The sequence below is a fragment of the Hyperolius riggenbachi genome, chromosome 2 (assembly GCF_040937935.1).
Source record: "Hyperolius riggenbachi isolate aHypRig1 chromosome 2, aHypRig1.pri, whole genome shotgun sequence".
Taxonomy (NCBI): domain Eukaryota; kingdom Metazoa; phylum Chordata; class Amphibia; order Anura; family Hyperoliidae; genus Hyperolius; species Hyperolius riggenbachi.
In genome coordinates, this window is record NC_090647.1 from 563,721,474 (window position 1) to 563,746,490 (window position 25,017).

Sequence of the window (25,017 nt, forward strand, 5' to 3'; positions counted from 1 at the left end):
GTGTGCTGCTGGTTAGAGAATGATAGTGACAGACGCTGAAAATGTCACCTCGCTGCTGCTGGCTGGACAGCTTCTACTAATCACCCAACCACTGCTTCACACAACTATTACACTCATCATCTCCCCTGAGCACTGATAGGTTACATGGGGAGTCACTGCTGTCATGCCACACAGTACTGAGCAGTGTATAGATAAGAAGGCAGGTAGATATATGTATATGATATATATATTCCCCTACCTCAACATAATATATCTAGCTGCCTTCTTATCTATACACTGCTCAGTACTGTGTGGCATGACAGCAGTGACTCCCCATGTAACCTATCAGTGCTCAGGGGAGATGATGAGTGTAATAGTTGTGTGAAGCAGTGGTTGGGTGATTAGTAGAAGCTGTCCAGCCAGCAGGGCCGGGCCGAGGCATAGGCTGGAGAGGCTCCAGCCTCAGGGCGCAGTGTAGGAGGGGGCGCAGAATTCATTCAGCTGTCATTCCTAATTGTGTTTGAAGCAGAAAAAAATAAGAAAAGGGGATACATGGCAGTGACTGCAAGCCATATAACTAGATATTAAGGTGTTGGGGAGGTTGTGGGCCCTGTGGCGCCTCTTAGTCTAATAGCAATCAGAGTGTGACGGCTGTTGTGGGAGGGATGGAGGGGCGCACTTTGGTGTCTCAGCCTTGGGTGCTGGAGGACCTTGTCCCAGCTCTGCCAGCCAGCACCAGGGAGGTGACATTTTCAGCGTCTGTCACTATCATTCTCTAACCAGCAGCACACATGGGACAGGCAGAGAGGGGCACGTAGTAATAGCAATTGTCCCAGACTGTCCCCCGCCAGGTAGAGAGCAGAGAGCGGACAGAAGTTTTAGTTAATTACTGTGTTAATGGCTCCCTGGGCAGCGATGTGTCTCCGGCTCTTTTCATCTTCCGGGCAGGGCCGGGCCGAGGCATAGGCTGGAGAGGCTCCAGCCTCAGGGCGCAGTGTAGGAGGGGGCGCACAATTCATTCATCTGTCATTCCTAATTGTGTTTGAAGCACAAAGAAATAAGAAAAGGGGATACATAGCAGTGACTGCAAGCCAGATAACTAGATATTAAGGTGTTGGGGAGGTTGTGGGCCCTGTGGCACCTCTTAGTCTAATAGCAATCAGTGTGTGACGGCTGTGGTGGGAGCGATGCAGGGGCGCACTTTGGTGTCTCAGCCTTGGGTGCTGGAGGACCTTGTCCCGCCTCTGCTTCCGGGGTAGGGGCGGGACCAGCCTTTCTTCCCCATTCACCAGCCTGACTCATCCTGAGAGGGGAGGGGGCATGGTCCTCCTCTCCAGTGCCTACAGGGGAAAGTTTCTGTTTTGTTTACACACACAACTGAGGAGGGAGCAGAGTAATGTACCAGCGGCAGAGAAAACCGCAGCAAAACCGCAGCTCTGACGATCTCAAGATCGTCTTACCCTTGATCACGATTTTCGGTTTAAAACCGAAAATCGTTCAGCCCTACTGCTAAGGTCATGTATATTTGGCCCCACCCATGACCACGCCCACGGGGTGCTTGACCACGCCCATTTCTTGGCGCGCCGCAGAAATTCTCCGAGTGAGTCCACTCACTTCTTTTCCCAGGACTAGACCCCTGGAGAGAGGTATATGGAGGCTGCCATGTTTATTTCCATGAATAACACCAGAAACAAGCATGCAGCTAATCTTGTCAGATCTGACAATAATGTCAGAAACACCTGATCTGCTGCATGCTTGTTCAGGGCCAGGGGCTATGGCTGAAAGTATTAGAGGCAGAGGATCAGCAGGACTGCCAGGCAACTGGTATTGCTTAAAAGGAAATAAACATGGCAGCCTTCATATCCCTCTCACTACAGTTGTCTTTTGAGTGTGAGTAGCCCCAGAACCTGTAAAATTAATATGTGTCGGTATCTAAAGGGATGAGGTGGCAACCCTGAGCATGTGCAGCACCAGCAGGAACAGATTTTTGACGTTCATCCTGAATACAGTGACCAGATTTTTCTGGGTCCAACCTGGGATGGGAGGGGGTGTTCGGACACCTTGCGTGGGGGGGGGGGGATGATAGGGGGGAGTGGCAAATGGGAGTGGCCATGACATTGTATGGGCGGAGCGTAACCGTAACCCCAAAGCAGCAAATATAGCCAACTATGACCATTAGATAATAAATGCAGCAACAGTTACCCCAGACACCAGAAAATAAACGCAGTGGGCAACATTTCACCAGAAAATAAACACAATGTGGGCAACATTTTAGCAGAAAATAATGCAGTGGGCAACATTTCAGCAGAAAATAATGCAACATTTCACCTGCAAAAAAGGAATGTACTCACCTGACAGAAGTTCCCTCACCCGGCCGGCCTTTGGCGCGCAGCTCCCCGGACGATCCTCCTGCAGTCTCCCATGCTGAGTTGAATAGCAGGGCTACGGGAAGATGGCGCCGAAGCCCTGTACTGAAGACACAAATAGTCTCCAGTACAGGGCTTCGGACGCCATCTTCCCGCAGCCCTGCTCTGCCTTCCGGAGACTATGCAGGCTGGAGCGGGGCTGCAGGCTATGAACTGGCACAGCGTCCTGCGGCTAAAAGCGTGACGTTTCCCGGGACCTCATGCAGCCTGGGACAGGGGCCCCCGAATCCGTGACCTGTCCCGGGTAAAGCGGGACGCATGGTCACAGTAATCCTGAAGCGGATGGGCAGCCAGTGGAGGGCTTTACAGAAAGGAGTATAGGATGGTCTCGAACCCCCTTTTAGGGCCCATTCACACTGGGTAATTTGTGTGCGTTTATCACAGATTGATGACTATTGCTTTTAAAAGCGCAAGTGTAATGTAAAAAGTGTATGGCAGTGGTCTCACTGCCCCGATCAACGGCGATTGGCAATAAACATAAATGCGGTGCATGCAGCGCTTTTTCACAATTTTTGAACGATCACGATGTTAAAAAAACAGATCGCGATCACTCAAAAATCGCTAAAATGTTCAATAGAAAATATGAGAAAACAATTGCTGTTGTAAAATGCTATCGATAATTGCTAGCGTGTTGTGACCCCCCAGCATGAATGGGCCCCGACTATACAGCTAGACGTTGCTGCTTTTATGTTACCCTCTAGCAGTTATAGTTCATGTTGAACTGTTTAGGCTAAATCCCACTGGGCGCTTAATCGTGATTCCATGGCCCAAATCTCGCCTTTTACACTTGTGATTCCCGTTTCATAGAACGAGAATCACAGTGCGATTGTCGCCAAAACACTGTAGTGTGAATGTATCCATAGGGACATATCAGTAGCAGCGCTATGCTGAATGCTGCACAAGCATCAGGCCTCGTTCATATCATACATGCTTCCGTGTGCATCCGAAAGCGCGTATGATGTGGTAACATGCCAGAACCGCAGAAGGGTATAGACAGCCCTTCTACCGTTCACATGAAAGGCACTGCACAGCAATATGATGCGCTTGCGTACTACTGCTGCATGCATTCTGCCCGCAAGCGCAAAGCTGACCCATTCACTGTGAACGGATGGGATCAGCAGTGCAGCGGGTAGCAGCACAGATGGGGGCGATCCTACGCATTGCGTTCCAATTGCACGGCCATCTGCGCTGCATAGATGTGAGCGAGGCCTCAAGTGTGAACCAGCCTTGTACTTGCGAGGCTTTATATAAGCCGTGTGTTCATGTTCAGTATATTATACAGCCGACTATAACAGACATTGCCACTAGGTGGCAGTGCTGGACTATCACTGCAGCCTGCCTGGATGTCCTAATCCCAGTTCAGGGGACAGGGTGTGGCTGAGCAGCTCCAAAAGAGTCACAGCTGTACGTTATCTGATGATCAGACATATGCGATCTCTGAGCAGCAGCCAGGCCACGTGCAGAACATGTGACGGCTCAGCAAAGTTGCCATGGATACCACACAACGCCGCGCCTCTCCCATACGTACAGCACAAGGGTCGGGATTGTAGACTCTCCTTTACTCGGTGGTTCATTTACTGCTGATTGGCGCGCACAGGGGGTTGGATTAGAGACACGAGGCTGATTGGCGCGCACAGGCGATGGGAATACAGACACGACGCTGATTGGTGCTGGGAAGAGGCGCGTCCGTGGAAGCACTCTGCGGCGTCAGTCCTGTTTACTCGTTCGCTGTACGGGGCTGGGATGTGTGGCTGGGGATTCCCGGTTGTGCTGCGGCGCGGCTGATGCAATACAGCTCGGAGTCGCGCAAGACAAGAGCCCGAGTGTGACGTCACCGCACGAGTGCCCGTCCAGCCAATGGGTGAGAGCTGTGTCTGCAGCCGCGATGCCTGTGGGCGGGGAGAGCCGCGTGCAGTAACCCATAGCAACCAATCAGCGCTCACTCTCAGGGAGATGCTGGGGAGTGTGGTTCTGATTAGTGGTTAAAGTACACGTGAGGTATATGGAAGCGGACATTGATTTCCTTATTAATGCACATTTCCTGCGCAGTGCAGCTTCATCAGATTTTTCAACTGGTTGTATGAACATTAGAAAGTACAACCTACACAACTCAAGTGAGAGGTATATAAAAGCTGCCATATTTATTTCCTTTTAAGCAATACCAGTTGCCTGGCAGCCCTGCTGGTCTATTTGGCTGTAGTGGTGTCTGAATCACACCAGAAACAAGCATGCAGCTATTCTTGTCAGAAACCCCTGATCTGCTGCATGCTTGTTCAGGGGCTATGGATGAAAGTATTTGAGGCAGAGGATCAGCAGGGCTGCCAGGCAACTGGTATCGCTTAAAAGGAAATGAATATGGCAACCTCCATATCCCTCTCACTACAGTTGTCCTTTGAGTGTGAGTAGCCCCAGAACCTGTAAAATGAATGCTATTATCAGAAAATGCAAGCTAACTTAACCTTATTCTCACAGAGAACCCTTCTCAGACAGGCAAATAATATATAACAACTAGTGATCTAAGCCGATTTAAAAACGGGCTCCCGGTATATCATAACTGCACACACGGCGGCACACCCGCTGGTTGCACGCTCTCTCACCCACCCTGCGTCCTGGCCTAAGGGGTGTCAGTGCTTGACATGCGCAGTAGCAGAAAAGCACTGACAAATGGACAGGACACAGCCACTTGTAAGCCTGTGTGGGCAGCATTCCTTATATCCACCATTCTCCTCCATGCCCCTCGTCATTGCCCCAGTAAATCACACTACAACGCAAGTGCTGGCCTGGTTCTTTATTGCACTGTTCAACAAGTCATTAACTAATGCGCAGAGCAGCCATACAAACGGAAGGATGTGAGCTGCTAGGCCCATGCTGGCACAGTAGTGTATGACCTGACCAACCCGACATGACTTACGGGGGCATTTACAAGAGAACGGAGGGAGTTGTGGGAATAAGTTTGTACAAATAACTTTGCCTTAAGCATCTTTTAAACAGTTCCTGCGCTTAAAGGAAATCTGCAGCAAGGAGGCTATGCAGGCTGCCATATTTTTTCCCTTTTAAGCAATACCTTTTGCTTGGCTGTCTTGCTGATCCTTTGCCTCTAGTACTTTTAGCCATAGGCCCCGAACAAGCATGCAGCAGATCAGATGTTTCATACATTGTCAGATCTGATATTAGCTGCTTGTTTCTAGGATCAAATGACAACTTGTGAGTAGTCACAGATGAGGGGAAATTAGACAGGCTAAACCAGTCATGGGCAAACTTGGCCCTCCAGCTGTTAAGGAACTACAAATCCCACAATGCATTTGCCTTTGAGTCATGACTGTGACTGTCAGACTCCTGCAATTCATTGTGGGACTTGTAGTTCCTCAACAGCTGGAGGGCCAAGTTTATCCATGCCTGGGCTAAACTCTCTAAATACATTCAGGGTACATTTCTTTATAGTTTCCTTCTGTCCTGTCCAAGAGTTCAGGTCCCCTTTAAGGCTAATGCTTTTGTTACCCTTTGCGTCTTTTCCTGTTGCATTAGATCTTAAAGGATTTATAAGGTTAATCGCTCAAAATCCGCTTTACTCACCTGGGGCTTTCTGCAGCCCCTTACAGCTAACTGTCCCACGCCAACCGCTCCACTCCCAGCCACTGTCCCAGTCTCCGTTCTCTGTCTTCAGGCCGACCGCGGGTTCGGCCTTACTGCGGCTGCACAAAGCACCACTGTCAATCATGGCCACATGGGCTGCAGCGAACTGTGCAGGTGCAGTAGTTCTGCGCCATGATTGACAACGGCGGGACGGAGACTGGGACAGTGGCAGGGAGTGGAGCAGTCGGCAGCAAGGGGCTGGAGAAAGCCCCAGGTAAGTAATGCTCATTTTGAGCGATTAGCCTGATAACTCCTTAAAGTGTACCCGAGGTGACATGTGACATGATGAGATAAACATGTGTATGTACAGTACTAAACATATTAATAACCAGGGAGTTTTACTTGTTTTATTTTGCAGCCTGAAATAGTTAATTTTTAAGGCTGGAAATGACAGCTTCTGTCTTGTCAGGAGCTTGTCAGGAATATAGTAAACATCACTGATAAGCAAATTACAGCCATAAAAGTTTTTTGTAACAAAATACATTTTCTACATATTTCTGAGAGCAGATGGAGAGAGAAAGGGTCAATATAGTTCATGTATTTTCATTTAGGGACACTTAAAGGGGAACTGAAGAGAGAGGTATATGGAGGCTGTCATGTTTATTTCCTTTTAAACAATACCAGTTGCCTGGCAGCCCTGCTGATCCTCTGCCTCTATTACTATTAGCCATAGCCCCTGAACAAGCATGCAGCAGATCAGGTGTTTCAGTGGTTCAGACTGATCTGACAAGACTAGCTGCATGCTTGTTTCTGGTTTTAATCAGGTACTACTGCAGAGAAATAGACCAGCAGGGCTGCCAGGCAACTGGTATTGATTAAAAGGAAATAAACAGGACAGCCTCCATATACCTCTCTCTTCAGTTCCCCTTTAATAGACTGCAACTGAGCAGAGACAACAAAACATTCAATCGACTTTCTAAATGTTTAAATATAAAATAAAATCCTGGGATGTCTTAAAAAGTCATTTTTAGGAGTAGGAGGATAAATATAATTGTTTATCTCATCAGTTTATTTTCACCTCGGGTTCACTTTAAGGCTGCTTTCACAGTTAGACGTTACAGGCGCACATTAGTGCAGCCTGTAACGCAGCCCACCGCACAGTAATGAAAAGTCAATGGGCTGTTCACAGTGCCCACGTTGCGTTACATTATAACGCAGCACGTCAAGTTAAAGTGCTGCGTGCTGTACGTTATAAGCGGCTAAGCCACGTTAGACTGTTTGCACATGCTCAGTAGTGTTGGAGGAGGTCTCCTCCTCCTCGGCCAGCCACATGGCTAATTAATATTCACTGCACGGTGTGACGTGCAGGGTTTACTTCCTGGAGCGGCCGCTCTGTGCGGTTATTGGCCGGGCAGGACCACGTGATGCTGCATGCTTCCAAGAGTACGCATCACGGACGCCAGAGTGAGCTGCACAACGCGGCTCACTCTGACGTCCACATCCAACACCACCAGGCGTTATGCGACTATAACGTCCCCTAAAATGCCACGTCCTGGTGGGAAAGTAGCCTTAAAGAGGAACTGTAACATAAAAAGATCCCCTGGGGGGTACTCACCTCGGGTGGGGGAAGCCTCCGGATCCTAATTAGGCTTCCCACGCCGTCCTCCATCCGTCAGGGGTCTCGCTGCAGCCCTCCGTGGAGTCCGGGCAGCGGTGACGTCATTATTTACCTTCCTGGCTCCTGCGCAGGCGCTCTGATGGCTGTCGGCTCCGAACTACACGGAAATACCCGATCGCCGTCGGGTCTGCTCTACTGCGCAGGTGCAAGTTTCCTGCGCCTGCGCAGTAGAGCGAACCCGAATGAGATCGGGTATTTCCGTGTAGTTCGGAATGGAAAGCCGCCACAGCGCCCCCGCTGGAGCCAGCAAAGGTAAATATTGAAATGACAGTCGGCACAGTCGCCGGCTGTTCGGAGGGCTGCGGAGAGACCCCCGTGGGACAGAGGACGGCGTGGGAAGCCTCATTAGGATCCGGAGGCTTCCCCCACCCGAGGTGAGTACCCCCCAGGGGATCTTTTTAATGTTACAGAGTCTCTTTAAAGTAAACTGGGACTAATCTCTGTCAAAAAGAAACATCTTTACTAGAATTAGGGATGTTCAATGACATGCAAATATTTCCAAGTTCATGCAGAATTATGTACATTTTTATGCAACTAGATGCAGCTTGAAATTGGACCAATATTTGCATCTCATTGATCATCCGTAATCCTTACCTAGAGGGAAGTCCCTGCATCCTACTCACCCCAATGCTGCCTGGGACCCTCCTGAAGATCACAAATGCATACCTCTTCATGCACAAGTACGGCTGTGCTGCACCCGTACAAGTGTGGCCACATTTGCACAGTATGATGCACGAGGAGGGCTGTGCTGCACCTGCACGGCCACATTTGCACTGTATGATGCACGAGTACGGCTGTGCTGCACCTGCACGGCCACATTTGCACTGTATGATGCACGAGTACGGCTGTGCTGCACCTGCACGGCCACATTTGCACTGTATGATGCACGAGTACGGCTGTGCTGCACCTGCACGGCCACATTTGCACAGTATGATGCACGAGGAGGGCTGTGCTGCACCTGCACGGCCACATTTGCACTGTATGATGCACGAGTACGGCTGTGCTGCACCTGCACGGCCACATTTGCACAGTATGATGCACGAGGAGGGCTGTGCTGCACCTGCACGGCCACATTTGCACAGTATGATGCACGAGGAGGGCTGTGCTGCACCTGCACGGCCACATTTGCACAGTATGATGCACGAGTACGGCTGTGCTGCACCTGCACGGCCACATTTGCACAGTATGATGCACGAGGAGGGCTGTGCTGCACCTGCACGGCCACATTTGCACAGTATGATGCACGAGTACGGCTGTGCTGCACCTGCACGGCCACATTTGCACAGTATGATGCACGAGGAGGGCTGTGCTGCACCTGCACGGCCACATTTGCACAGTATGATGCACGAGGAGGGCTGTGCTGCACCTGCACGGCCACATTTGCACAGTATGATGCACGAGGAGGGCTGTGCTGCACCTGCACGGCCACATTTGCACAGTATGATGCACGAGGAGGGCTGTGCTGCACCTGCACGGCCACATTTGCACAGTATGATGCACGAGTACGGCTGTGCTGCACCTGCACGGCCACATCTGTACAGTATGATGCACGAGGAGGGCTGTGCTGCACCTGCACGGCCACATTTGCACAGTATGATGCACGAGTACGGCTGTGCTGCACCTGCACGGCCACATTTGCACAGTATGATGCACGAGGAGGGCTGTGCTGCACCTGCACGGCCACATTTGCACAGTATGATGCACGAGTACGGCTGTGCTGCACCTGCACGGCCACATTTGCACAGTATGATGCACGAGGAGGGCTGTGCTGCACCTGCACGGCCACATTTGCACAGTATGATGCACGAGGAGGGCTGTGCTGCACCTGCACGGCCACATTTGCACAGTATGATGCACGAGTACGGCTGTGCTGCACCTGCACGGCCACATTTGCACAGTATGATGCACGAGTACGGCTGTGCTGCACCTGCACGGCCACATTTGCACAGTATGATGCACGAGTACGGCTGTGCTGCACCTGTACAAGCGTGGCCACATCTGCGCAGTATGATACAGGAGCAACTCTGACTTACGTGTGCAGGTGTGGCCACATTTGTGCATGGAGGAGGAGCGCAGTCTCTCTGCTCGCTTTCTGGGGGTCTGTGCATGGCATCGGTGGGACATGGGAAGCCTCTGCAGGATCCAGTGGCTTACTTCTACCTAAGTATCTGTTTTGCTGCAGGTTTTGCCTTAAGTACAGTTTAAATTGTAAGCAGTTAGTTTTCAGCAGCATGCACCTTTCCTCCTGCGTCACTTCTGTGTGAGGTTTGTCTCAGGACAGTCATTTCTATTACTGAATATACAGAACTTTGTAACTTTTTTTTTTTTTTTCATTATCGATCACCTCCATGTGACAGATTACCCAGCAAGCTCATGGTGAAGCAGAACTCCCAGGAGTGTGTAAGGGGCTACAAAAGACCAAAAAGCCCTCTTACTAAACTCTCATGCAAAACATTTTAGTATGAGGGCTCTTTGGTCATTTTTAGCTCATTACACACTGCTAGGAGATCTGGTGCACTATGAGCTTGCTGGGTGATCTGTAACTCTGGGAGTTTCAAGTCCTGCCGCATTGAGCCAGATTAATCCATGCCATGCACTGAGGAGGATCAATCAATCCGAAACCGGCTGTATGCATGTTGGATTAGTGTGGCTCTGTAATATTAATAAGCTGACACATCACTTAACTCCAGCGGATCTGGAGGTGTGGCTAGCTTACAGGGACAACAATGGATAATTAGCATAATCAGCAGTAATGCATTGTGGGAGACATCATATGCTCACTCCAGCCTGAATAATTGTACAAGTTTTTAAAAGGCAAACTTTTTTCAATTTAAAAAAAACAAAAACAGAATTCTCTTTTGAACGCTTTGGTCAGAGTGGGACGGTCACCCACCATTTCCTGGAGCAGACACTGATCCTCTGCCTGTAAGGGCCAGTTTCCACTAGCCAGCGTACGTCTTGCAGGATACATGCCGGCACTTGAAGCTATGTGAGCACGATTCTGGTGTGTTGCAGAAATCTGCAGCATGCAGTCCAGATTTGCAGTGGGATTCAGACGGCAATCAATTAAAAGTCTAGGTAGAGTTTCCCCATCCAACTTGCCTGCAGGAAAACTATGCGAATTCAGGACGCCTTTGGCCCTAGTGCAGGCATGGGCAAACTTGGCCCTCCAGTTGATAAGGAAATACAAATCCCACAATGCATTTGCCTTTGAGTTATGACTCTGCCTGTCAGGCTCCTGCAATGCATTGTGGGACTTGTAGTTCCTCAACAGCTGGAGGGCCAAGTTTGCCCATGCCTGCTCTAGTGGAACTGGCAGTAATACTTTTAGCTATAGACCCCAGATAATAGTGCAGATCAGATGTTTGATAGAAATCATAAGTCTAGCTAAATACAAATACAGACGTACCATGTATTCCTGGCATTACTGACAAGTTTTGGACTAGTCGTCCAACTCATGGGGAGTTCAGGTTTCTGATACTCTTTTCAGAAGCTCTCCCTGGCAAGGAATTTGTCAGCTAGCTTGCATACCTGGCTCCAACTATTCTGGCAGTTTGGCTGAGCTACTGCCAGAATCCCCCATGAATACATGCTATTGGCCCAAAACCTGTCAGCGAGAGGTTCAAATTATACCTCCTGTAAGTACAGCAACATGGGAAGTAAGAAAACAGTTCAGTCTGGGACAAATGTACATGCAGATATATATTTTGAATTTCTAGTTCTCAAAGTAGTGCCCCTTTAAAACCGACCTGAACTCAAAACTTCCTCTCTGCTCTATAAGATACGCAACAGCATAATAACTAAAAACATTTGTTACAACTGATACTAATCCTGCAAAAAACTGCAGTGTCTACTTCCTGCTTTCATGGAAGCAGACATTGTAAACTGTTTACAAATGAGATCACTGCTGTGGCAGTCATGTGACACAGGGGAGACATCAAATTACAACTTGTGATTAGTTGCAGATGAGGGGGAAATCGGACAGAATAAACTCAATACATACAGGGTGCATTTCTCTGTTTTCCTTCTGTCCTGCGTGTTTATCAATTATGACTCTTAAAATGGACCGGGACTCTTGCAAGCATTGATCTAGCATCCATAGAGAGCAGCCAGGCATCAGGCTTGGACCAGCATGCATCACACAGACTAGCAAACTATGCTTGAATGTTTCGTTATTGCACTTTTCCTTGCTACTCCAAGGCATGGACTCGAATGGTTGTAGTTTTGTTAGTTAAACATTGAAACAGTTTTCCATTTCAATGTAACACAGGAGGATATAAGTATTGCTTGTTTCTGATACAATGTTTACACACTGAACAAGTTAAGGGACTTTTAGATTTTTTTAAGTTTGGTCTAATTTTTTTGTTTCAGCCCACTCTGCTAGTTTGACATCTCTGCTCTATAGTGAAGTCATTGTTAAATACAATATATTCATGCTGTGTTTGCACTCACCATTAAGCAGGAATCCTCCTAGGTAAGCCATGGCTGGTGCTGCTTGTAGAGGGAAGGATTCAGGTAACCTCATGCACTGCAGAACTCAGACTGAATTCATTCATTGCTCTCTTCTCAGCCTCCTAAACGAAACTTAATGTTCACTTCTGACACCTAGTTGGCGGTCAGTGGATTGCAGCTTGTTTGTGTTACAAAACTAAGAAAATAATTCCACTGCTTATGCGGTAGTTTTCTGTACAGCACTAATACTGTAGGCCTTACTTCAGAAGGCAGAAAGCATCCATGAGGAAAAAAAAAAAAAATCTATGAGGAACTTACTACTAAATCTAGAACACATTCTTGATAACATTTGTCAAATAAATCTTAATGCTTGTTACTCTCTCCCACCCACTGTGGTAAGAAGCCCTCAGTTTCCTCTGATAATGTATGAACTTTGACAGATTTACTGTCAGATCGATTTCCAACACGTCCGTTCGTATTTCCGATCGATTTTCAGAAATCAGATCAGACATGTTGGAAATAATCGATCTGACAGTAAATCTGTCAGAAAATTGTATCATGTGTACCTAGCACAACTCTGCAGCTAGCTTACTATTTGTACAGGAAATTAAACAGTTTTTAATTGTTATCAAAAACACAATTTTATACCTACACAGAACTTTAAAACTTAACTTTTACTTAAAGGGACACTTAAGTCAAACAAAAAAAAAAATTAGTTTTACTCACCTGGGGCTTCCAATAGCCCCCTGCAGCTGTCCGGTGCCCTCGCCGTCTCCCTCCGATCCTCCTGACCCCGCCGGCAGCCACTTCCTGTTTCGGTGACAGGAGCTGACAGGCTGGGGACGCGAGTGATTCTTCGCGTTCCTGGCCACAATAGCGCCATCTATGCTGCTATAGCATATATCATATACCATACAGCAGCATAGAGGGTGCTAATGTGTCTGGGAACGCGAAGAATCACTCGCATCCCCAGCCTGTCAGCTCCTGTCACCGAAACAGGAAGTGGCTGCCGGCAGGGCCAGGAGGATTGGAGGGAGATGGCGAGGGCACCGGACAGCTGCAGGGGGCTAGTGGAAGCCCTAGGTGAGTAAAACTCATTTTTTTTTTGTTTGACTTACAGTGGTGTGAAAAACTATTTGCCCCCTTCCTGATTTCTTATTCTTTTGCATGTTTGTCACACTTAAATGTTTCTGCTCATCAAAAATCGTTAATTAGTCAACGATAACATAATTGAACACAAAATTCAGTTTTAAATTATGGTTTTTATTATTTAGTGAGAAAAAAAACTCCAAATCTGCATGGCCCTGTGTGAAAAAGTGATTGCCCCCCTTGTTAAAAAATAACTTAACTGTGGTTTATCACACCTGAGTTCAATTTCTGTAGTTGGGGTGACTGGCCTGATTACTGCCACACCTGTTTCAATCAAGAAATCACTTAAATAGGAGCTATCTGACACAGAGAAGTAGACCAAAAGCACCTCAAAAGCTAGACATCATGCCAAAATCCAAAGAAATTCAGGAACAAATGAGAACAAAAGTACTGTAGTTGAGATCTATCAGTCTGGTAAAGGTTATAAAGCCATTTCTAAAGCTTTGGGACTCCAGCGAACCACAGTGAGAGCCATTACCCACAAATGGCAAAAACATGGAACAGTGATGAACCTTCCCAGGAGTGGCCGGCCGACCAAAATTACCCCAAGAGCGCAGAGAAAACTCATCCGAAAGGCCACAAAAGACCCCAGGACAACATCTAAAGAACTGCAGGCCTCACTTGCCTCAATTAAGGTCAGTGTTCACGACTCCACCATAAGAAAGAGACTGGGCAAAAACGGCCTGCATGGCAGATATCCAAGGAGCAAACCACTTTTAAGCAAAAAACATTAAGGCTCATCTCAATTTTGCTAAAAAACATCTCAAAGATTGCCAAGACTTTTGGGAAAATACCTTGTGGACCGACGAGACATAAGTTGAACTTTTTGGAAGGTGCGTGTCCCGTTACATCTGGCGTAGAAGTAACAGCATTTCAGCAAAAGAACATCATACCAACAGTAAAATGTGGTGGTAGTGTGATAGTCTGGGGTTGTTTTGCTGCTTCAGGACCTGGAAGGCTTGCTGTGATAGATGGAACCATGAATTCTACTGTCTACCAAAAAATCCTGAAGGAGAATGTCTGGCCATCTGTTCGTCAACTCAAGCTGAAGCGATCTTGGGTGCTGCAGCAGGACAATGACCCAAAACACATCAGCAAATCCACCTCTGAATGGCTGAAGAAAAACAAAATGAAGACTTTGGAGTGGCCTAGTCAAAGTCCTGACCTGAATCCTATTGAGATGTTGTGGCATGACCTTAAAAAGGCGGTTCATGCTAGAAAACCCTCAAAGCTGAATTACAACAATTCTGCAAAGATGAGTGGGCCAAAATTCCTCCAGAGCGCTGTAAAAGACTTGTTGCAAGTTATCGCAAACGCTTGATTGCAGTTATTGCTGCTAAGGGTGGCCCAACCAGTTATTAGGTTTAGGGGGCAATTTCTTTTTTACACAGGGCCATGTAGGTTTTGAGTTTTTTTTCTCACTAAATAATAAAAACCATCATTTAAAACTGCATTTTGTGTTCAATTAGGTTATATTTGACTAATAGTTAACGGATTTTGATGAGCAGAAACATTTAAGTGTGACAAACATGCAAAAGAATAAGAAGTCAGGAAGGGGGCAAATAGTTTTTCACACCACTGTAAGTGTCCCTTTAATACATATTAACCACTTCCGGGTTTCGGGTGGTTAGGATGATCTGTGCTGCGGGGACTCTTCAGATAGCAGGCAGGGCGATCAGACTTCGCCCCCCCCCCCCTTTTTTCCCCACTAGGGGGATGTCCGGCTGGGGGGGTCTGATCGCCGCCGCGCTGCTGTGCCTAGCGGGGGGGGGCTCCTCAAAGCCCCCCTCCGCAGCGCTATTCCTCCCTCTGCCTCCTTCCCTCCCTCCCCATTATGGGCTGCGCAGAACGGAAATCCGTCCTGCGCCGCCTCAGATAGGCTTCAGCCTATCAGATGCCGGCGATCCCCGGCCAATCAGAGGCCGGGGATCGCCAACCTCCTTTACGGCGCTGCTGTATGTATGTAAACAGCGGGGAAGATGTTCCCCGTGTGTTTACATTTAGCCTGCGGGCCGCGATCGGAGGCTCGCAGGGTGTTCACGGAGACACCCTCTGCGAACTGACATGGAACGGTTTCCATGGAAACCGCTTCAGGATTCAGAGGCGTACTTATGCGTACGCAGAATCCTGAAGTGGTTAAAGAGTATAAAAGATAATAAATAGTAGGCCTTCAAGGATGGATGCTTAATAGTAGGTTCCCTTTAAGCTGCATTAGAGAGACTCAGAGCTGGATTAAGAGATTGATATATATACGTAAGGCTTCCTCCAGCCCCATACACTCCGAGCGCTCCCACACCGCTGTCCTCCTCCTGCCCGCAGCTTCGGTACCAGGTCCCTGCACTGCCGTCAGTCGGAGCCAGTCTGACATGAGAAGTGCACTCTTTGCCCATCTCTCCAGCGTAGAGGTCACACTTCTGCGTAAACTGGCTCCGAGTGACGGAAGTGATGGTACCTGGTACCGGACCTGCGGGCAGAGGAGGATGGCGGCGTGGGAGCGATCCGAGTGGATGGGGCTGGAGGAAGCCACAGGTATGTATGAAACAACGTTTTGTTTAATCCAGCTCGGAGTCCCTTTTAAGTATGCATCATGGAAAACCTACTATTTATTATCTTTTGTACTCTTAATATGTATTCAGTAAAAGTTTTAACGTTCTATATAGGTATAAAATTGTGTTTTGTATTCCTACAGACACACAGTAACAGCTTATACTATGAATATTGGTGGTAGCAGAGATCAGCACACACAGCAGCTACAGTGGCTTGCAAAAGTATTCGGCCCCCTTGAAGTTTTCCACATTTTGTCACATTACTGCCACAAACGTGCATCAATTTTATTGGAATTGCACGTGAAAGACCAATACAAAGTGGTGTACATGTGAGAAGTGGAACGAAAATCATTCATGATTCCAAACATTTTTTACAAATAAATAACTGCAAAGTGGGGTGTGCGTAATTATTCAGCCCCCTTTGGTTTGAGTGCAGTCAGTTGCCCATAGACGTTGCCTGATGAGTGCTAATGACTAAATAGTGCACCTGTGTGTAATCTAATGTCAGTACAAATACAGCTGCTCTGTGACGGCCTCAGAGGTTGTCTAAGAGAATCTTGGGAGAAACAACACCATGAAGTCCAAAGAACACACTAGACAGGTCAGGGATCAAGTTATTGAGAAATTTAAAGCAAAGCCTTGAACATCCCACAGAGCACTGTTCAAGCGATCATTCAGAAATGGAAGGAGAATGGCACAACTGTAAACCTACCAAGACAAGGCCATCCACCTAAACTCACAGGCCGAACAAGGAGAGCGCTGATCAGAAATGCAGTCAAGAGGCCCATGGTGACTGGACGAGCTGCAGAGATCTACAGCTCAGGTGGGGGAATCTGTCCATAGGACAACTATTAGTCATGCACTGCACAATGTTGGCTCTTATGGAAGAGTGGCAAGAAGAAATCCATTGTTAACAGAAAAGCATAAGAAGTCCCGTTTGCAGTTTGCCACAAGCCATGTGGGGGACACAGCAACCATGTGGAAGAAGGTGCTCTGGTCGGATGAGACCAAAATGGAACTTTTTGGCCAAAATGCAAAACGCTATGTGTGGTGGAAAACTAACACTGCACATCACTCAGAACACACCATCCCCACTGTCAAATATGGTGGTGGCAGCATCATGCTCTGGGGGTGCTTCTCTTTAGCAGGGACAGGGAAGCTGGTCAGAGTTGATGGGAAGATGGATGGAGCCAAATACAGGGCAATATTGGAAGAAAACCGCTTGGAGTCTGAAAAAGACTTGAGACTGGGGCGGAGGTTCACCTTCCAGCAGGACAACGACCCTAAACAAAGCCAGGGCAACAATGGAATGGTTTAAAACAAAACGTATCCATGTGTTAGAATGGCCCAGTCAAAGTCCAGATCTATATCCAATCGAGAATCGATGGCAAGATCTGAAAACTGCTGTTCACAAATGCTGTCCATCTAATCTGACTGAGCTGGAGCTGTTTTGCAAAGAAGAATGGGCAAGGATTTCAGTCTCTAGATGTGCAAAGCTGGTAGAGACATACCCTAAAAGACTGGCAGCTGTAATTGCAGCAAAAGGTGGTTCTACAAAGTATTGACTCGGGAGGCCGAATAATTACGCACACCCCACTTTGCAGTTATTGATTTGTAAAAAGTGTTTGGAATAATGTATGATTTTCATGCCACTTCTCAGGTGTACACCTCTGTGTATTGGTCTTTCACGTGGAATTCCAATAAAATTGATTCAGGTTTGTGGCAGTAATGTGACAAAATGTGGAAAACTTCAAGGGGGCCTAATACTTTTGCAAGCCACTGTATATTACTATCACTACAGGAACAGAGAAACAGCTTATACTGTACATACTGGAGGCAGGAGAGATCAGCACATGCTGCAGCTAGTTTACTATCAGTACAGGCACAGAGTAACAGCTTATACTGTACATACTGGGGGTAGCAGAGATCAGCACACACTGCAGCTAGTTTACTATCAGTACAGGCACAGGGTAACCGCTTATACTGTACTTACTGAGGGTAGCAGAGATCAGCACACACTGCAGCTAGTTTACTATCAGTACAGGCACAGGGTAACAGCTTATACTGTACATACTGGAGTTAGCAGAGATCAGTACACTGCAACTAGTTTACTATCAGTACAGGCACACAACAGCTTATACTGTACATACTGGAGGCAGAAGAGATCAGCACACACTGCAGCTAGTTTACTGTCAGTACAGGCACAGAGTAACAGCTTATACTGTACATACTGGGGGTAGCAGAGATCAGCACACACTGCAGCTAGTTTACTATCAGTACAGGCACAGAGTAACAGCTTATACTGTACATACTGGGGGTAGCAGAGATCAGCACACACTGCAGCTAGTTTACTATCAGTACAGGCACAGGGTAACAGCTTATACTGTACATACTGGAGGTAGCAGAGATCAGTACACTGCAACTAGTTTACTATCAGTACAGGCACAGGGTAACAGCTTATACTGTACATACTGGAGGTAGCAGAGATCAGTACACTGCAACTAGTTTACTATCAGTACAGGCACACAACAGCTTATACTGTACATACTGGAGGCAGAAGAGATCAGCACACACTGCAGCTAGTTTACTGTCAGTACAGGCACAGTAACTGCTTATACTGCACACACTGGGAGGCAGCAGAGATCAGCACACACTGCAGCTCCAGTATTAGCAATTGTGTATCAATTTAAAAAAAACAAAACCTAGAAATCTCTTTTGAACGCTCTGGTCAGAGTGGGACTGTCACCCACCATTTCCTGGAGCAGACACTGATCCTGTGCCTCTAAGGGCCAGTTTCCATTAGCCAGCGTACGTCTTGCAGGACACATGCCGGAACTTGAAGTGATGCAAGTACGCTTCCACATCGCTTAGCGGTGCCATGCATGGCTAGGGATTCTGGTGTGTTGCAGAAATCTGCAGCATGCAATTAAAAGTCTAGGTAGCGTTTCCCCATCCAACTTGCCTGCAGGAAAACTATGCAAATTCAGGCCGCCTTTGGCCCTAGTGGACCTGGGCAGCAATACTTTTAGCTATAGACCCCAGACAAGCATGCAGATCAGAGGTTTCTGATAGAAATCAGATAAGTTTAGCGACATACTTGTTAAGCCGCGTACATACGCCGTATTTTTTACAAATGACGGGTCCGTCAGACCCTCCTGCGGGGCGCTCGCTCTGCCGACAGTTGCACGTGAGTACAAGCTGTCGGCAGACTGATAACACTGTTTTTGACAGATCTGCTCGGCGACAGCCTGTACTCATGTGCAACTGTCGGCAGAACAACCGCCCCGCAGGAGGGTCTGTCGGACCAGTCTTATGTAAAAATACAGCGTATGTACGCGCCTTTAGAAGTGTGTAATTCAGTCCCTATTGCAGCCAGAGAGCAGCAGGACTGCCAGGCAACTGGTATTTTACATTAAATAAATATGGCAGCCGCTGGTATGCCTCTGACTTCAGGTTCCTTGTAAAGCTTGCTCTACACTCCAAGCATGTGTGTCAAACTCTGACCCGCAGTGTCATCAAATTTACCCCGCAGGCACTTTTCCCCACCTACATTATATTAGCACATGAGCAGTGTAGCCCGAGAGTCCCCAGTCCCCTCATTTAAGGCGCCACACCCTGCACCAAATAATTTGTTTTACCGTGACTATCCTGCCAAACGTGACCCACAGCTGGGGCACAATAATTCACTGGGCCGTGATTTCTCCAATTGCTTGAAATGTCATTTCTGGGTTTCCACTGCAATGTAACCGAGGAGAAGCTTTGCTTGTTTCTGATTCAGCGTTGAAAGGGCACTCTGGTGAAAATGAGCTAAAACTTAAACCTTAAAGTGGAGCTGAACTCTTGCGCAGGACAGAAGGAAAACAGAGAAATGCACCCTGTATGTATTTAGGGAGTTTAGCCTGTCAATCCCCCCTCATCTGTGACTAATCTGAAGTATCATTTGATCTGTCAGCTGGCTTCCTCTGCAGAGCAGCTAATTTATAAACGCAGGATGTCAACCCTAGGTCTGCAACCATAAAAGCAGGAAGTAGACATTGCAGATGTATTGCAGGATTTGTAGCAGCTGTACCAAAAATGTTTCTTTAAAAATTCTTATGCTGTTGCTTATCTTTTAGAGCCAAGACAACTTGAGTTAGCTCCACTTTAACATGCATACAACTGTCCCAGAGTTAAATACTGAACATTTGCCTTTCTTCCTGTGCCGCTGTAACTTACAGGTTTTAGAGTGGACTAGAGCGCTTTCACAGGTCAAAAGGAAGCAGAAATGCACCCTGTATGTATTTAGAGAGGTTAGGCTATGTTTCCACTTGTGCGTTTTGTGTCAGTTTTGCTCAGAAAATTTGCATAGATTTGAAAACTAATGTAAGTCAATGCAGCCGTTTCCACTACATGCGAATTTGTTAGCGTTGGTACGCGTGAAAAAAATCTGAGGTTCTGCATCATTTTTGGACGTCGCGTACGATTCGTGTACAATGCTTTGTATAGGCAATGCGAAAATTCGCATTAGATCCATGGTTACAGGAAATTGTCAGCAGTCATGACTAAGCTGTTACTAGGCAGATTATGTATATTTAGCTAATGCAAATTTTCGCATAAAAATGCATACAAATTTACATGCAAATTTTCACCAATCAGAAAAATCTTATACGATTTTTTGCAGGCGAAAATGTCACGCTACAGTGGAAACGTAGCCTTGGCCTGTTAAATTCCCCCTCATTTGTGTCTAATCACTAGTTGTAATCTGATCTCTCCCTTGTGTCACATGACTGCCATGGCTGATAAGCCTATGTGAAAGCACAGGCTGTAAACAATATGTCTGCTTCCATGAATCTGAAGTAGAAACTGTGCAGATTTTAGGATTTGTATCAGGTGTAACAAATGTTTTTGTTTAAAGATTACGCTGTTGTGTATCTTTTAGAGAAAAGAGGAGGTCGGAATTCAGGTCCACTTTAATAGAATAGCTCTGACCTCTTATTGACAAGTTTTGGACTAGTAGTCCAACTCATGGGGAGTTCAGGTTTCTGATACTCTTTTTCAGAAGCTCTCCCTGGCAAGGAATGTATGTCAGCTGGCTCCAACTATTCTGGCAGTTTGGCTGAGCTACTGCCAGAATCCCCCATGAATACATGCTATTGGCCCAAAACCTGTCAGTGAGAGGTTCAAATTATACCTCCTGTAAGTACAGCAACATGGGAAGTAAGGAAAGGACAGTGCAGTCTGGGACAAATGTACATGCAGATATGGATTTTGAATTTTTAGTTCTCAAAGTAGTGCCCCTTTAAAGTGGACCTGAACTCAGAACTTCCTCTCTGCTCTAAAAGATACAACAGCATAATAACCTTTACAGAAACATTTGTTACAGCTGATGCAAAAATCTGCAGTGTCTACTTCCTGCTTTCATAGAAGAAGACATTGTACATGGTTTACAAATGAGATCACTGCTGTGGCAGCCAGCTGACTCAGTGGAGACATCAAATGACAACTTGTGATTCGTCACAGGAGGGGGAATCAGACAGGATAAACTCTCTAAATACACACAGGGTGCATTTCTCTGTTTTCCTTCTGTCCTGTGCTAGAGTTTAGGTCCATTTTAAGAGTCAATTGCTAAACACAAACATTGATCTTCTAGCATCCACAGAGAGCAATTATATTATGGCAAAGGACTTATTAGTTCAAAAATCGAGGAACTACAGTGCAATCAAAAAATCTTATAGAAAAACTTTATTGGTATGAAATAGAAAAATTGTTAAAAAAAGCTTCTTCAATTCCACGTGATTAATCTTCATATAATTAATTGTATACCACAAGAATAAATGATTGAAGCTGCTTATGGTAGACATTAAATTCTGGCTTGATGCAGCTTTAAATAGATATTGTCTTTTACAGGCAACGACACATGTTCGTTTCGGGCTCTCTATATCGTATATATGCCCTTCATCAGGCCACAATACAAGTTTCTGTGTAGCACAGTCAATCAGCACAAAGGCCAGAGAAATACATATAGTGGCATCAGGCCTACCAGATGCACCAGGAAATACTTCCAAGGCGTGAAGAGATAGACGCTGCAAAGGTGGAAGTCCACTTCCACCTTTGCAGCGTCTATCTCTTCACGCCTTGGAAGTATTTCCTGGTGCATCTGGTAGGCCTGATGCCACTCTATGTATTTCTCTGGCCTTTGTGCTGATTGACTGTGCTACACAGAAACTTGTATTGCGGCCTGATGAAGGGCATATATACGATATAGAGAGCCCGAAACGAACATGTGTCGTTGCCTGTAAAAGACAATATCTATTTAAAGCTGCATCAAGCCAGAATTTAATGTCTACCATAAGCAGCTTCAATCATTTATTCTTGTGGTATACAATTAATTATATGAAGATTAATCACGTGGAATTGAAGAAGCTTTTTTTAACAATTTTTCTATTTCATACCAATAAAGTTTTTCTATAAGATTTTTTGATTGCACTGTAGTTCCTCGATTTTTGAACTAATAAGTCCTTTGCCATAATATAATTGAAGTCTTGTGGGTAAGGTGGACTGCCCTTAAAAGGACTTTGTGTTTTTGATCCTTCACTTTATAAAGGATGGTACCCTATTAAACGTACTCATCCACAGAGAGCAGCCAGGCATCAGGCTTGGACCAGCATGCATCACACTAGGACTATAGCAAACTATGCTTGAATGTTTCCTCATTATTGCACTTTTTCTTGCTACTCCAAGGCATGGACTCGAATGGTTGGATTTTTGTTAAACATTGAAACAGTTTTCCATTTCAATGTAACACAGGAGGATATAAGTATTGTTTGTTTCTGATACAATGTTTACACACCCAAAAAAATATCAAAAAGTAAAAAAAAAATCCTACATATGAACTTTTCAATAAATATCGATGGCCCTTAACTTGTTCTAAGTTTGGTTTAAGTTTTTTTGTTTCAGCCCACTCTGCTAGTTTGACATCTCTGCTCTATAGTGAAGTCATTGTTAATACAATAGATTTATGCTGTGTTTGCACTCACCATTCAGCAGGAATCCTCCTAGGTAAGCCATGGCTGGTGCTGCTTGTAGAGAGAAGGATTCAGGTAACCTCCTCATGCACTGCAGAGCTCAGACTGGGAAGGGAGCAATGAATGAATGGTTCAGCCTCCTAAACTAAACTTAGTGTTCACTTGAATCACTTCTGACACCTAGTTGGCAGTAAGTGGATTGCAGCTTGTTTGTCACAAAACTAAGAAAAGAATTCCACTGCTTATGCCTAGTTTTCTGTACAGCACTAATATTGTAGGCCTTACTTCAGAAGGCAGAAAGCATTGATTAGGAAAAACATCTATGAGGAACTTACTACTAAATCTAGAACACACATTCTTGATAACATTTGTCAAAGAAATCTTAATGCTTGTTACTCAATTTATTAATATACACAACCTAGCAATTTTGTCAGTTTCCAATCATTTTTATCATGATTGGGGAAAAATTGAACATAAGTGTGTGTGGTACATTGGTCATATTTTTGAAATGTTACAATCAGTCCGAAAAATTTATTGCAATTCTTAAATTCAGATATTTAAAAAAAAATTGTATGGTGTGTGGCTACCTTTAGAGTACAAAAGATAATAAATAGTAGGCCTTCAATGATGGATGCTTAATAGTAGGTTCCCTTTAAGCTGCATTAGAGAGACTCAGAGCTGGATTAAGAGATTGATATATATACGTAAGGCTTCCTCCAGCCCCATACGCTCCGAGCGCTCCCACACCGCTGTCCTCCTCTGCCCGCAGCTTCGGTACCAGGTCCCCACACTTCCGTCAGTCGGAGCCAGTCTGACATGAGAAGTGCGCTCTTTGCCCATCTCTCCAGCGTAGAGGTCACACTTCTGCGTAAACTGGCTCCGAGTGACGGAAGTGATGGTACCTGGTACCGGACCTGCGGGCAGAGGAGGATGGCGGCATGGGAGCGATCCGAGCGGATGGGGCTGAAGGAAGCCACAGGTATGTATAAAACGTTTTGTTTAATCCAGCTCTGAGTCCCTTTTAAGTATGCATCATGGAAAACCTATTATCTTTTGTACTCTTAATATGTATTCAGTAAAAGCTAAGTTTTAACGTTCAATATAGGTATAAAATTGTGTTTTGTATTCCTGCAGACACACAGTAACAGCTTATACTATGAATATTGGAGGTAGCAGAGATCAGCACACACAACAGCTAGCTTACTATCACTACAGGAACAGAGCAACAGCTTATACTGTACATACTGCAGGTAGCAGTAAACTAGCTGCAGCATGTGCGGATTTCTCCTGCCTCCAGTATGTACAGTATAAGCTGTTACTCTGTGCCTGTACGGATGGTAAACTAGCTGCAGTGTGTGCTGATCTCTATCAGTACAAGCACAGAGTAACAGCTTATACTGTACATACTGTAGGCAGGAGAAATCAGCACATGCTGCAGCTAGTTTAGTATGTACAGTAAAAGCTGTTACTCTGTGCCTGTACTGATAGTAAACTAGCTGCAGCATGTGCTGATCTCTGTTACCTCTACTATCAGTACAGGCACAGAGTAACAGCTTATACTGGAGGCAGGAAAATCAGCACATGCTGCAGCTAGTTTGCTATCAGGACAAACAGAGTGATAGCTTATACTGGAGGTAGCAGTAAACTAGCTGCAGTGTGTGCTGATCTCAGCTTATACTGTAAATACTGGAGGTAGCAGAGATCAGCACACTTATACTGTATATGCTGGCGGTAACAGATCAGCACACACTACAGCTAGTTTACTATCAGTACAGACACAGAGTAACAGCTTATACTGAACATACTGGAGGCAGCAGAGATCAGCACACACTGCAGCTAGTTTACTATCAGTACAGGCATAGAGTAAAAGCTTATACTGAACATACTGGAGGCAGCAGAGATCAGCACACACTGCAGCTCCAGTATTAGCAATTGTTTATCAATAAAAAAAAAAAATAAAAAAAAAAAAATCTCTTTTGAACTCTCAGGTCAGAGAGGGGCCATCGCCCCCAACCATTTCCAAGGCTTAACGGGACGTGCAGCTCCACACCGCCGCTACACGTAAATACAGAGCGTCGGGTAGGAAACCCATGATGCTGCAGTGGTATCCACACTAGAGACCTCTGGCATACTCCCTTAGTTGATGGGGACAACGGAAAACACCCTTGATGACGGCGCACCCCTCCCTCCTGGTGAAGGCTGCGGATGTG

General features: G+C 46.2%; 1 protein-coding gene across 3 annotated transcripts in view; it reads right to left on the bottom strand.

The window, feature by feature from the left end:
* The window catches only part of LOC137547393 (uncharacterized), an 86,015-nt gene that overhangs the window by 57,334 nt on the left and 3,664 nt on the right, over positions 1-25,017 (bottom strand). Inside the window, exons 2-3 of one of the 3 annotated variants that reach the window (XM_068270951.1) lie at positions 22,820-22,912; positions 12,109-12,230 (exon numbers count right to left, since the gene is read on the bottom strand). In XM_068270951.1, coding sequence (XP_068127052.1) covers positions 12,109-12,181 — 73 coding nt within the window. In that variant the 5' untranslated portion in view covers positions 12,182-12,230; positions 22,820-22,912. Of the gene's footprint in view, positions 1-3,933; positions 4,196-12,108; positions 12,231-22,819; positions 22,913-25,017 lie in introns of those variants that run through there. The other 2 variants (XM_068270950.1, XM_068270952.1) reach the window with 2 other exon arrangements.